Source organism: Tenebrio molitor, chromosome 1 (genome assembly GCF_963966145.1).
Source record: "Tenebrio molitor chromosome 1, icTenMoli1.1, whole genome shotgun sequence".
Classification (NCBI taxonomy): domain Eukaryota; kingdom Metazoa; phylum Arthropoda; class Insecta; order Coleoptera; family Tenebrionidae; genus Tenebrio; species Tenebrio molitor.
Genome location: NC_091046.1, coordinates 42,758,627 through 42,772,186, shown reverse-complemented (window position 1 = coordinate 42,772,186; position 13,560 = coordinate 42,758,627). Strand labels below are relative to the sequence as shown.

Genomic DNA, 13,560 nt, shown 5'->3' with positions numbered 1-13,560 from the left:
CATCGTTTGATGTCGATCTTGATGATAAAGTCGTCACTTCGTTGGTTGCGCTGACCCAGTACGTTGATAATGAAAAAGCCATAATATAAAATTATTAATAAACTATTTTTATATAGACTGACTCTTATTTCAAAGTCCATTTCTAACAAATAATGTTTTTTTTTGTGGATTTGGATTAGTTATGCAACACATAAAACACGTAATCGGTTGAAATTTTCTTTTCCTGCAGCGCTGCCGCCGGATATATGATCCGACCGGGCGTACTTTTACCGATAACTTTCAGGAAACTGTGATTTGTTACGTAGCCTTTCACAAGTTTCCTTTATTTTGTGTGCAGATGTGACTTGGTTTTTATACCTTGCATTTTATTCTCAGTACTATCGCCGGTATTTTTTTTTTGTATTGCTACTTCTAAAAAGATAAATCAATTCTACATTGTCCAATAAAAAAATAATTAAATTTATTTTGTCAACGCTGACTACGAAAAGAAAAGATAGTAAACTTTATCCTCCAATAATAAAACCAATGTTGCTGACAAAAATATCGTTTGAGGACAAATAATGAATTCAAAAACGAGGAAGGTGTACCTATCTAGCGATTCAGAAACTGAAGAGCTACTGTCAATGTAGATAATCAAAGTTGGGGGAATGTCATTGTGTAACTGTTTGCGAAAAACGATTGAGATTAGTGGGAGTTTTTTTTTTATTTGCACGTCTTAGTCTTAGACCCATTACAATAAATCAGAGGAATATGAAATAGTAGTTTATTTGACGAGTTTGTGTGTAAATTGGGCCTTTTTTGGCACGCGTGGGCCTTTAAAACGCTCGTTTCACTCGCGTTTTAAAATGGCCCACGCGTGCCAAAAAAGGCCCAATTTACACACGAACGAGTTGAATACAACGTTTTTTTGTTCGACGAGCCCCTTAAAGGCTCCAAATCGCTTAAAACCTTTAAAATTAGCTTGACGTTTCGTTTTGACAAGTTGTGACATTTATCAAAATCCGTTCACATAGGAGAAAATTCTCAAATTCTGACAGTGTCGAACAAAAAAATCATTTAAAGGTAAAAATCAACTAAGGAAAATTAAGCTTATAAAAATAGGAAATAATAATTATTTTCAGTTACCGTTCGCAGCCAACAAACTAGTCATAAAATTAATTAGATGTGTGTTAGTGCCTATTGCTGCAAATAGGCATATGTATATGCACATTAATCGTGAATGTACATCTAAACTGTGATTGTATAACGTCATTTTAGTAGGTACGTTAAACGAGGTTTACGATAGCACAAGTAGCTAAGCAGTTAGTTTATTTTAACGGAAGCGGCGTAGTTATTTTTTTGTAGTCTCTGTAGTGAATTTGTAGTTCCTCTTCAATTGATTCAAATCTATCAAAATACAAAATATACAGGGTGTCTCAACTAAGACTTTCGAGCCTAATATCCCGGTTATTTGCCAACGGTTTTTTATGAAATTTAAAATACATATATTTTAGACGGTGAAGGTTCAATTAGTAATAATAAAATTACCTCAAGTTAAAAAATGTAATTTTAACACATGTTTCCTTTATTGAAAATTAAGCGCAATTATTATTAGACTGTTAAACATTAAAAAATAGGTGCCTACCCAAACAATTAACTAAATCACTCGTCTGATTCAACGAAAAGATTAGATTTTGTTGTTAAAAATTTAATCTACATTTTGAAGGTACACTCACCGGCACAAAAAGCGACTCATTATGATTTCTTTAATAAATAATCTTGAAATTATATTTGTGCTTATTTTTTTTTATAATAGTTAAATTGGGATATTTTCAATGATGGGGAGTGCTATGGTCACCATGGCAACCGAATTGTTTTGTTTAAATAAATTATTGAAAAGTTTGCGCTACTTCCATGTTCTGTTTTTGTCGGTTGTTTTACGTGTTAAAATTTTTAATTTGACAATACGAGATACTAATTCAAAATACTGTTCAAATTTTGACAATTTTTTATAACGTACATTTTTTTTTTCTAAAAAATAACTTTTATAATTTTTCATTAAAATCTGATTTCCTATGTTTAATGTTTTGTTTGTCGGATATTCTTTGGCAAAGAATAATTTAAATAGCACCTACCAATACAACATGATACCAAAAAAAAATTCTAAGACAATGAATTACTTAAAATTCAAAGTGACTCGCGAGGTGAGTCGTTTTTTGTGCCGGTCAGTGTATTTGAACAGTCACCTTTTGAAACAATTGACGAAAAGTTGCCAAGCAACATTTTGTACACCCCTTAAAATCTGTCAAAAGTCATTTTTTCCAACTATTCACGCCTGCATGCTCCTGCGATTCCATTCCGATTCTCATTATCAGCACCACCTTTTGAGAATATAATGATTAGTTTCTAAAAAAACACTAGTGATACGTACCTTGATATGTAAGAAATCCTCATCAGGAGCTTCCGTCAGGAATCTGCTTACATCTTCCTTAGTAAAAATTCTAGATCTTTTTTGGTTTATACTTATTTTGTTCTCTTCATGAACGAGTTTACTTTATTATAAAGAGCGATCAAATTAATTTGTAATCGAGTTATCCATGAATCCGAAATCGTATGTCGTTACTTGAACTCCACGCTCCAATAAACACTGCTTAAAACACAGGTTAGATCTCGACATATCAATCGCAAAAGACATACGGATTCAAATCCATGGATAACTCGATTGCAAATTAATTTGATCGCTCGATATTTGGAAATATTTATGTCTCGTTTCAATTTGAGCGTTGCTTTCAGCATAGAATTGTGGCTCCACAAGGTTGATGGTTTACAAGTTTTACTTTTTTCTCCGATGTACACTAGCACTACTTCTTCAGTTATCTGTTTCACTTTTTTCTTGTTACACCGTGGTTCAAATTCCCGGAAAACTTTTTCACACCTTTCCCGCGACACAATACGCTTTAGCGACCTCGTTAATGTTATTTTCACAGTCAAAATCACTTTCATCGCTCATTTTCAATCCGAAATTCATGAAAAATTGTAAACACGAATGTTGTTTTTACAAATTGAAAAATGTTTGTTGACTGGTTGCTAAGGTAACACACGGGCAATATTATTACATACTTCAAAACCACCGCAGTTTTAAAACGATGAATTCTTTAGTTAAAAGTGAAAAATTCACGATTGCAAAAAAAATGTTGTACGCACCTTAGGTATGCACCACTTCCGGAAAGTGCTTTTACTGGCCTCGTAAGCTATCAGGAGTTCAGGACTCGTCTACGACTCGTCCTGGTATTTGCTTACTCATCCAGTAAAATCTAACTTTCCGGATTTGTTACTTAAATAACTACCGTGTAAGCAACAATTACTGTTTTAGTTGGCAATAAATTCTGGTGACTTTTATGTCATGTTCCAACGAGAAAGTCATTTCATTAATAATGTCAATAATATCAATAAAACAAACGGAAATAGGTACAATTCATAGTCTTGCCAATTCAAATCATGTAAATTTTTTTATTGCCAACTGAAAGAGTTATTATTGTTCACCCGGTATTTTCTTTGTGTTACCGGTTACAGGTACTCATCTGAATTTTTTCCATTTCAATTTTCCGTTTACTGTTTTCCGATTATTTTAAATTAAACTACATACATATTTAAATAATTTCCTATCTCTAAACAATAAGGAAAATTATTATTTCCCATACACGAATATTAGCACAGTGCAGGAAGATATATCACTAAAACCAACCCTCAAATTGCAAGTCTTGAGAGCATTCCGTTGCACTTCCTGTTTGAAGTGGCTTTCGGGAATTATCACAATATTGAAACTTCGCAACAATCAGATAGAAAAACGAAACAGAAACGCATCGCCGACTTGTCAAAAACAAAACCATCCGTACTCCATCTCTTCTCAATTCCCTCAACATAATTTACGTTTCATTTTTGACGTCGCCCGGCAAGTCGTATGTGAGTGTGTTCCTGTCTTGATCTTTTTGTATCGATTGGCGAAAAATTGGCAAAGCGTCCACCTGCTAGGCAGCACAGGACCGCGAGGCATCTTCGATGAATGAAAATGTGCGACGAAGGGCTCAAACAATAAAAACACTGAATATTCCCGATTGCGTCCGTGCAAACGTCGCGGCGCCGGCGCCAGTATTGATTCGCTTTACAGCATGAGTTTGTGTGTGTGACGCTTACCGACAGGAGGTTGATGCCGTCCTCACCATCCACAGGTACGTGATATGAAAAGAACAAAAATGTTAAACCAACGGAGCACACCTTCTCACGCTTCCGCTGTTCGTTTTGTCACACGAGACTCCCTCCATCACGAAACTGTCCAGAACTGGCTAGTTAGAAAATTTTTCAAAAATGTCCCCACGACATCCTTCTGCATGTGTAACGCTCCCGAACGAACAGGAGTCACGCAATTTTTCCATGTTTGTGTGCAATAAAATCCAACGTTACAGTTACATCCCGGAAGTATCGGAAAACTCATTTTTCACCCCTCACTGAAACTTATTGGCGGTTTTTATTCTCCATCGATTTTAATTTAAGACATTGTGTTGCTCTAGTAACTTGTTAACTTTTTGTAGCGCCTCCAAATTAATTCAAGTTGATTTAATGAGTGCGCAAACTTTGCTCATATCACTTTAAACGTCTCTCCGATTCTTACGTCTGCATCAAAATTATCAACATTTTAAGCGATAGATTGTCGTCAAAAATGGCCCCGTCCAATTAGTTTTTAATTAGATATCCTTGTCCTGGTCATCCATCATCCTGCAGGTCGTGAGCGCCACCCAATTATTAGCTTCTGTCTGGGAATACTAAAACAAGCACTTCTGCTGGTCTCCCCGACGATTCTCGATGCAGATCATATTCAAATATTTGGACAGGACAATTAGTTTAAGGATTCGAGTGTGGAATAGCTCAAATATGCAGTCAAGTTAGCGACGTCATAATTACATTCAGAATAAATTTCAATTTATTTAAACAACGTCCACGATTCCACCTTACTACTACATAAATACATGGGCCTGTTCACACACAACACTTTTTTAACAGAATTTTGCCCTATTTTTAAAGGTATATTTAAAAAGCAAATATTCAAAGGATTTTGTCCTGTCTTTAAGCTAGTTTTTAAAAACATTTTCAAAGACTTTGCCATTGATTTTAAGGTATGTTTAAAAAAGTAAGTTACATATTTCATTAGCAGCTAATAAATTAGGTTTGTTTCTTTTCGATTTAGGATTCAGAAAGGAATTACTTGAAAATTCAACAATCATAGAGGTAAAAAAGTCAGTTAAATGGAAATAGAATTAACTAAAAATAATAAGAGGATAACACTGACAATTCAACTCGCATTCTCTCGACTAATCAGATTTGTGAAATTTGTCAGTACGGACCAATCACGCTTCTTTTAAAAAAAATTGCCGCGGAAATTTTCACTATTTATTTCTTTCATAAAATTTTTCAATCTTCGCTCGGTGAATTGTTTTGCCGAATACAAACTCGTGGGTACGAAATTGCCGGAAATTTTTTCCTCAGACCACTCGTATTTGTTTCGCTCGCCTACGGCTCGTGTTGAAATTTTGATCCTCGTGAATAATAGCCATTTTACGCGAGTATAAAAATGGGTTGTCAACCACTATACTTTTTTTTAAAGCGGAACAGTTGGACATAATCTTTATCTGACCATGTGTCAGATTTTCAACCGAATGAGTACCGGCGAAACAGTAAAAAAATTCTTTAGCGAGTAGGAAGGGCGACTGATCCTACGTAAACGTCGCTATTCGGCTACGCCGCCCGCATAAGCGGAGAGGTCCTCAGAGTCCTTCCGCGCTCAAAAAAAAAATTGAAGTTAAAAATTCTTTCCTTCTATAAGGTCCGGAGAAGAACCACGCGCAAAAAATGATCGATGAGCGCGATACACAATTCCTGGCGAGGTCGTTCACGGATTGATAAGCGTTTGTGAGTATAAAAACCCGACGGGCTTGATAGAGAAGTAAAAATTTTTTTAAATCGAAGAATTATTGAAATCGCGCGCCTTACAACAAAAGCGTAACTTTAACAGTCGAACGAATTATAAAATCATAAGTAAACGCGATAAATAAATTAAATTAATACTTTTGAAAACCATTCACCCGTCGAAATAATGAGTTGCGACAATGGAAATTTGACAATAGTTCTTTAGGGAAGCCACGGCCTGTACGTGATGACGGGACTCGGGGACTCCGGGACTCGGATCGGGTCGCTGCGAAGTCCGGGTTCCGCCAGGAGAGCTTCGGGGACGACATGGTCTAGCAGACGCCGGTGTGGGATTTGATCCGCTTTTGCGTTCGGTTCGGAGAACCTTCCGTGTTGGAGATCGTAAATCCGCTCCTCCGATCTGGCCTGGATTTCTTGGGAACTCGCTCCTTCAGCCTGCTTCGACTCCACCACGTCCACACCAGCACCTGCCGCACGCTAAACTACCCCCTACAACTCCCTATTTGAAGGCAAAAGTTCGTGAAACTTCCTCAGCTCGAACTGGTTCCCCCCTTATATGTCCTTAACCCCTCTCGCGTGGGTCTTTTTCGGCGGATACGGAAACACCGCGGGCCGTTAATCGAACATTCGAGAATGTTCTAAAAAATTGATTGTGTGGGAAATTTACGAGTAAATCGTAACAGTACCTTGTCAAGTGTGTATTGAAAAATGTTGATTTATTTAAATAAAATAATTTTTCATTTTCATACCTCAAGAGAAATTAATTTTCCCGAACTTGTTAGGTAAACTAACTATTTTTATACAAACAGACCGAAATACGAATTATTTATTCGAGGCAAAGGCGAATTTTGACTTTTTTAAAATACCTTAAAAATAGGCCAAAATGCATTAGGTAATTCTAATTCATTAATAAATACCGTTCTTACATCAATTTTACAGACACAGGGTGTTTTACCCCGTCGGAAATATCTATGAATTTTATTTTAAAATCGTTGTCTTACTTTTTAAATATACCTTAAAAAACAATGCAAAATCCTTAAAAAAGTGTTGTGTGCTGTACAGGTCCATATACAGTGTGGAATAAATTGATTTACATCTAGTTACCTTTGGAATTTTTGCACATGTACATTTTCCTGTACCGCTCTACTTTTTTTTTCGAAGTGCCGAACTATTAGTTCTGTCAATAAATGTCATCAATCGAATTGACAATTGTTACAATTTACTAAATTGAATTAACAAACGTTGGTGGCCACTTTCAACACTACCTGTGACTTGCTTTTGTTAGCTCCTTTTTAATTTCAATCTCAACTTTGCATTCATATCATCCCTTCGCAATAAATCACATTTGGAATTTGGATATAAATATATTTTGAGGTTAGGCTTTCTTTTTTTTTTTGTAGAGCGGCATTTCGTATTTTTACAAGGGTAATGTAAAGGTAACTAGATGAAAATCATTTTATTCCACACTGTAGTAGTCAGCTTGTTGTCCAAAACACGATTAAACAATCATCGTCATTATTTATTAGTTGCTTTACCTAATTATTTGCGCGGCCAAACTCATTAATTAGAAATAAATGGCTCATCTAGCAGCAGCTTCACTTACCCTGCTTAATAGTTTATGATGTTAAGGGTTGTTAAAAGACGATATGGATGCTTAATCGATTGTAATTTCCCCCATGTAGCACATGCTTGTGTGGTGTCTTTGTCTCGATTCCCACTAAACCAACCCTTCGACAGATGACTCTTCGGGCCCCTTCCCGACCAATTTTCCATTTTATTTGCGTGTTTTTCACCCTTCTTTGCCATGCGATATTCTGTTAGTCGACCCAGTCCCGGAGATGGTTTTTCCCACCCTCTCCAACTAACTTTCTCGCAGACTTTGCACTGTCTGATGTGCTCATTCCTCATTATATGCACACCCTCTAAATTAACCATTGTTGGATAAACACCGACTACAAGAACTTCTTCATCCGGCTTTAATTAATTCCACAATAGAAACACTTGAGTGGGGAAGAACTTCCTGGAAGACGATTTTTCCGCAATCCCTGCGCTCCGTGTACTCCCGCAATTATTCCAATCACGTCCTTTTGATACCCCGGGGGATGTGCAATCAATTCCTCGCCGATCAAGACTCCCACGAAATCTCCCTTGATAAAATACAAATTCTCCTTTTAATATTCTTGCCAAAGATCTTTTTAATGGAGACTGAACACGGACGTAATCTGATTTTTTGATTAAATCAAATTTTGACGTGACAGACGTCAACATGGCAAACCGTGACGTGTGCGTTCCTTTTCGGGTCGTGTTTCACGAATTCCTCGGGAGGAAACTCGAGAGAATTGCGGCGGGATAAAAAAACAAGACAGTGTTCCGGGCTTTTTAGTAGATAAAACAGGATTTACAAGAATTCCTCGTTTCTTTAAATTACGGTTAAGAGGAGCTTTTAGAGAGAATCTTGCTCAGTTAGTGCATTAACCTGTAAAGTGGTGCTGGAAGAGGTGGGCAAAGCATGAAAAATGCAATGTTAATAAAAACGTCGGGAGCATATCGGTGTCACGACCTAGATGAAAGTCGAACCGTGATTAATATCTTTCCTTCGCAGGAAGCGGGTTCGATCAGGTCAAACCTGAAAATTTTTCTCATTTATTTGGTGCGCTGAAATAAGCGTTTTAAGCAGCGTTCAGATTAAATTAATTCTTGTTACGTCGAAGACCTGAGGCCTACAATGATAAGAGCTAGAGAAATTCGTGAGGCTTTATGATAGTTTGATAATGCTATTAGTCGTTAATTTCAATGAGAATCCTGCGGAACGAGACCAGGATTTAAATCTTTTGTAATTTAATTAATTATCTACCGTCACGAAAGGATCTGCTCGTGAGAATAAATGGCTAGATCTGTTGAAGCTTACTTTTGTGGTTTAGGTTAAATCGGTCTTGATTAATTTTTAATTATTTCCTATCTAGGTGTATTGTAACTCGCTGTAGGACTGCAGATAAATTGGAAATTAACAAGCTACCTCATCCACAAAGTGCGCTGTGGGCGCGCAGATTATCTTGTTGTAAGTAAGATCATTTAGCTGACGTAGACAGCGAAATGTAACGAAATAAGTTTCACAAGTTATTTTCGATAACAGCAACTGGGACTTATGGAATTTAACAATAAAATGTTAAAATTTTCTTTTCCTTACTCAAGATGTGCAACGGCCATAATATCAGAGTACGTATTTTTTAAAATGGATAAAATTGAACGTCGTGCAGTAATCAAGTTTTATATTAAAAAAGTTTCACACCAATGAAAATTTGTAACGAGTTGAAATATGTGTCTGAACTCGGGTGCAACAGAAGAATTTGGAATGAAAAACCAGCTGGGTGAATGTCGTGTTTGTTGATAAGGGATTAAAAACGAATTCGTTTTGTAATTACTAACTGAGGACACCTAGACTCGCAGAATCTCCTTCACCAAAGAAGGCATAGCCAGTTTGAGCTTCCATATACAGAGTGTCCCAAAAATGGCGTGCTAACGGTGCACTACGGTGTTGAAGAGACTACTGTAAACATCAGAAAAATATTTAAAAAATTCTATTGGACTTATTTGTTGATTTGGCGGTGCTTGAAAGTGGCACTTAGCAGGTCAATTATTTTGAAATATATGTATTAAATTGTCTTGACAGCTACCTCTAATCGTACATATTATCACAAAGTACAAGATTACTCACTACCAATATCTAATCCTGCACAATAGTGAATTTAGAAGCTTTGGAAATCGAAAAAAATATTTTAAATCCACTACGGTAACGTTGCAAGGTAATGGTGTACGAGTACATCTTTGTTTATATTGTATTACCGTTAATAATAAAAATAATAATAATTTATTTTTTGTCTGAAACTTTTTTTCCGTATTTCCATATTTTTTTCGTGTACATTTAAACATCCTGGATACGGTAGTAAGTAGTTAGTACGCAATTTTTGGGACAGCCTGTATGTACTGGGAAGTTGAAACTGAGAGAGTAAACGATAAAAAGAATTTGCTACCAAATCTGCCTTACTGACCTGATTTACCCCTGTATGACTTTCATCTATTCTAAATACATACAAGTGTTTCTAAAAGAACGAAGATCAAGAGTCCTATTGAATTTGAATATATTTGATTTTTGCCACTCTGCAGCATAATGTGATACCAAATAAAAAAAACATAGGTTATGTAAGTCTATTAATAATAGGTTTTTAATAAAGACTGTTGTAGAGTAAGGCCGGCCTAAGATATGACATTTGGTGGGGGTGTGTGTAGACGGAAACAGTCGGACGAGTCCATCTTTCGTAAAATAGGAGTGTTCAACAGATTAAAAAGCAGCTGATTGTTACTGTGACCGCTGTTCTCTGCTGTGACTGGTTTTGCCACGCCACTGGAATATTTTGTCCGCGCAGATTTCCCCCACCAAATGTCATATCTCAGGGCGGCCTTACTCTAAGATGAAAAGTAATTAGAAAAACTGAAGAAAAACACAAGCAAACAACCAATATGTATATCGAACTCACAACTGACGCTAAGATTTTATAATACATATTTCGATATAATAAAATTGTAGAGCCGCATAATTCTACAGGACTCTTGATATGTATACGTTCTTTTAGATAGATATATTTTGTACTTAGTAAGAGCAAAATAGCAGCTATCGTAAAGAATTAAACTTCCTGGAGCATGGTTGGACGAAGCATTTTAAAGGAACTGTGTTGAATGCTAAAAGTAATTAAAAAAGGAAAATACAGCGTTTCATACTTTTTAAATGATAAAACGCAAAGTTGGGTCTAAATTTTAACATATGCAGCAAGATTAATTGACTCGTTTTGTTGATGATATTAGAAGTTGGGATGGGGTAATGTCCGTAATGTTCGTATTAAATTTCAATTAAGATAAGCTTGGTTTACTTATTTAATAAAATGGTGGGTTGCTAAATTCATAAAATATCTATATGGTTCGTGCACAACATAGAGTAATGGGCGAAACATCCTTTTCTCCGGATTACTCAACAATGTAAATATTCATTTAAACAGTCTCTTAAAACCTGTGTATTATTTGCTAAGGTTTGTCAAGTTACGGCACTAAGAAGTTTGACAAACTTGTTCCGTATTGTAAATGTTTATATAAGTTTCCTGAGTGCACATATTTTAAAAGAAACATTTTTAAATAACAATTTAAAAGAGATTTACATTTGAAGTTTCTATTTCCTCATTCTGGTACAACTGAAAATCGAGTTTTATGTATTCAAACCTATCAGATTTGAGCATTCAAACCAATCAAACTCGATTTCACAGAATTTCTTTTAGCCGTGGTTATAAACTCAAGAAAATTAATAATTATTAAAGGAATTACAAGGAAGTACAGCCCATGTCTTTCCAAAATTCGTGAAACTGCTTCCACACATAAATCTTGGAACGTATAGTATTCTGAGAAAACTTACCTTCAACTGCTTTGTCAATTTCATCATACGACTTCGTAAAACACGGAATTATTATTTGGTGGCTCCATTTATGCGTTTTAACAACATTTTAAAAAGAAAGTTGTGCACAACACTCTGATACAAGTATGGCGTTGTTTATTTAGCGAGTTTCAGTTGTCTCCGCTTCGTATCCTTGGTTACGAGTAAAGTACATTCTAGATTTTTAATATAAACTTAATTTTCAAATGTCAAACATAAAATGCGATTTTCTGGCCGATCTGGTTTTGACTTCCTGTCTGGGCTGTCTCGTTTTTTTACTCGATAAACAAAGTCCACGGTGCCAGAAGTAAATTTCAAGAAATTCTTAGTAGGATTGTTTGATGTGATTACTTGGTTGCCTAAAAGCAAGGGGTTTATAAATAATGTAAATTAAATAAGTTTAGTTTGTTCAATTGATTAAAATTGATTAAAGTAACACACATAGCACATACATATTACACATAGGACAAAGACAAAGGTATCTAGTGTTCTCAAATCATATTTGTGAGTTGTGCTTCAACAAGAAAATAAAATAATTACTTGAGGAGATTTATTTGAAATATCCACTCGTACTGTTTTCATTATGATTTATCTACGGTGAACAATCCCATAATGTAACTGTAAATCAATATTTTTTGGTGTCCCACGTTTGGAGAACGTCCGCAAGAATCAGTTTTAACCACTCGATCCGCCGACACAGATTCGCCTAACCCCTCACTCATATCAGAATTTCTTTCAGCAACAATCCCTTTTTTACGAGGCTATTTTATCATTCCTCAGAGCTCGAGTTGATCCATTTTTAAAATAGACAAACCTCACGGAACAGTTGTCCGACTAACACGCAAAAGGCATCGACCACATTGTATCTCTCAACAAGTGATCCTTTATCGACACACATTTTTTGATTTCTCTGTTAACTCGTACATCAGGCCATAACTGTAACACTCTAGAGCTAATTTAATTTGTTTCGAACTTCTACTAATTGCTTTTACATCGACAGGTAGCCGTAAAAGCGAGCAACTGAAACAAACCTGTTCTCATTTTCCAATCTCCATTTACACTGAACGTTTTAAACGGGCCGTATCAAAGTTTATTATTAAATCGATACATCGACACGAAATTGCTCGTTTATATTGTTGGACCAACAGTAGATCGAGGAGGAGAGCGGAAACGATGCATCGTATAAATATCCACACTACTCCATTAGGGAAGCGTGTAACGAGTTTGAAAACTTTCGGGTAAATAGATGCACATCGATACATCCTCCTTAAACGCACCTAATAAAACCTGGCTCCCACACAGAAGCAAAAATAAAACGTTCTGAGATAACTGCTGCGATACTGAACATCCCATTTTGAGAAAATCTTTAAATCGTTTCAATTTATCTCTGGTGGATCTTTCGTTTTGTTCATCAAATATAATTTAGAGCGCAATGAAGAGCGCCTGGGGGCGATATTTTCCACATAAAATTGTCCAGAGGACTAGTTAGTAAAGGATTATCCGTTTCAGCGTAATTTGAGATTTTAAATTTATTCAGAGTTCTTCTGAATCCATTTATCAGGGATTTTCTCCATAATCCATTTAGATACTTCACACTCCAGTCGGACCCCATAAACTTTAGTACTGCGCTCGTAACAAAATCTCTTGAAAAAAATCCACGTTTTTTTATCGTTCTTGCCCTCGAGTTGTCAGGGGGTAACAAGACCGTTATTAATTTAGTCTAAAGTGCAATTTGTTTGAAATCCGGTGTAATTTCATCAGGTATTCCAGGTGCATTTGGATTGGGAAATGAGTTGCCACAGGAGGGTGAATTTCATTCCGTGCTGAATTTATGAGCAGCTGCCCTTGGGGTAGCGCGCGAAGGCTCGCATTTATTCCTGAAAGGATTTGCACAGAATCTGAAATGCAAGTGGAAAGAAATGTAATATTGTAACATGTTTGAGACGTTTGGATTTAGACAGTTGGCTGTCCTGCTACACATGTCATAAATCGCAATAAAGCAAGGACAATTTTTACGTTCCAAATAAAGAAATACCGCGTTTTGTTATCCCCCTTTTATTATCTGTCGGTCATTACTCACCTCCATTTCGCCCCTTTTATTGTCGCTGCTGTCTGATTCACAT

The 13,560-nt window shown here is 36.0% G+C and overlaps 2 protein-coding genes across 4 annotated transcripts in view; one reads left to right on the top strand and one right to left on the bottom strand.

Annotated features, from left to right (window-relative positions):
• Positions 1–11,553, bottom strand: part of LPCAT (lysophosphatidylcholine acyltransferase) — a 32,821-nt gene extending 21,268 nt beyond the window's left edge. Inside the window, exon 1 of one of the 2 annotated variants that reach the window (XM_069050391.1) lies at positions 11,420–11,553. In XM_069050391.1, coding sequence (XP_068906492.1) covers positions 11,420–11,446 — 27 coding nt within the window. In that variant the 5' untranslated portion in view covers positions 11,447–11,553. Of the gene's footprint in view, positions 1–2,225; positions 2,361–11,419 lie in introns of those variants that run through there. The other variant, XM_069050408.1, reaches the window with a different exon arrangement.
• Positions 1–13,560, top strand: part of LOC138132726 (sodium-dependent neutral amino acid transporter B(0)AT3) — a 71,679-nt gene that overhangs the window by 40,816 nt on the left and 17,303 nt on the right. The window contains exon 1 of one of the 2 annotated variants that reach the window (XM_069050335.1): positions 4,002–4,208. The exons of the other annotated variant lie outside the window; for it this stretch is intronic. The gene's annotated coding sequence lies outside the window, so the exon portion shown is untranslated. Of the gene's footprint in view, positions 1–4,001; positions 4,209–13,560 lie in introns of those variants that run through there. 2 annotated transcript variants of the gene reach the window in all.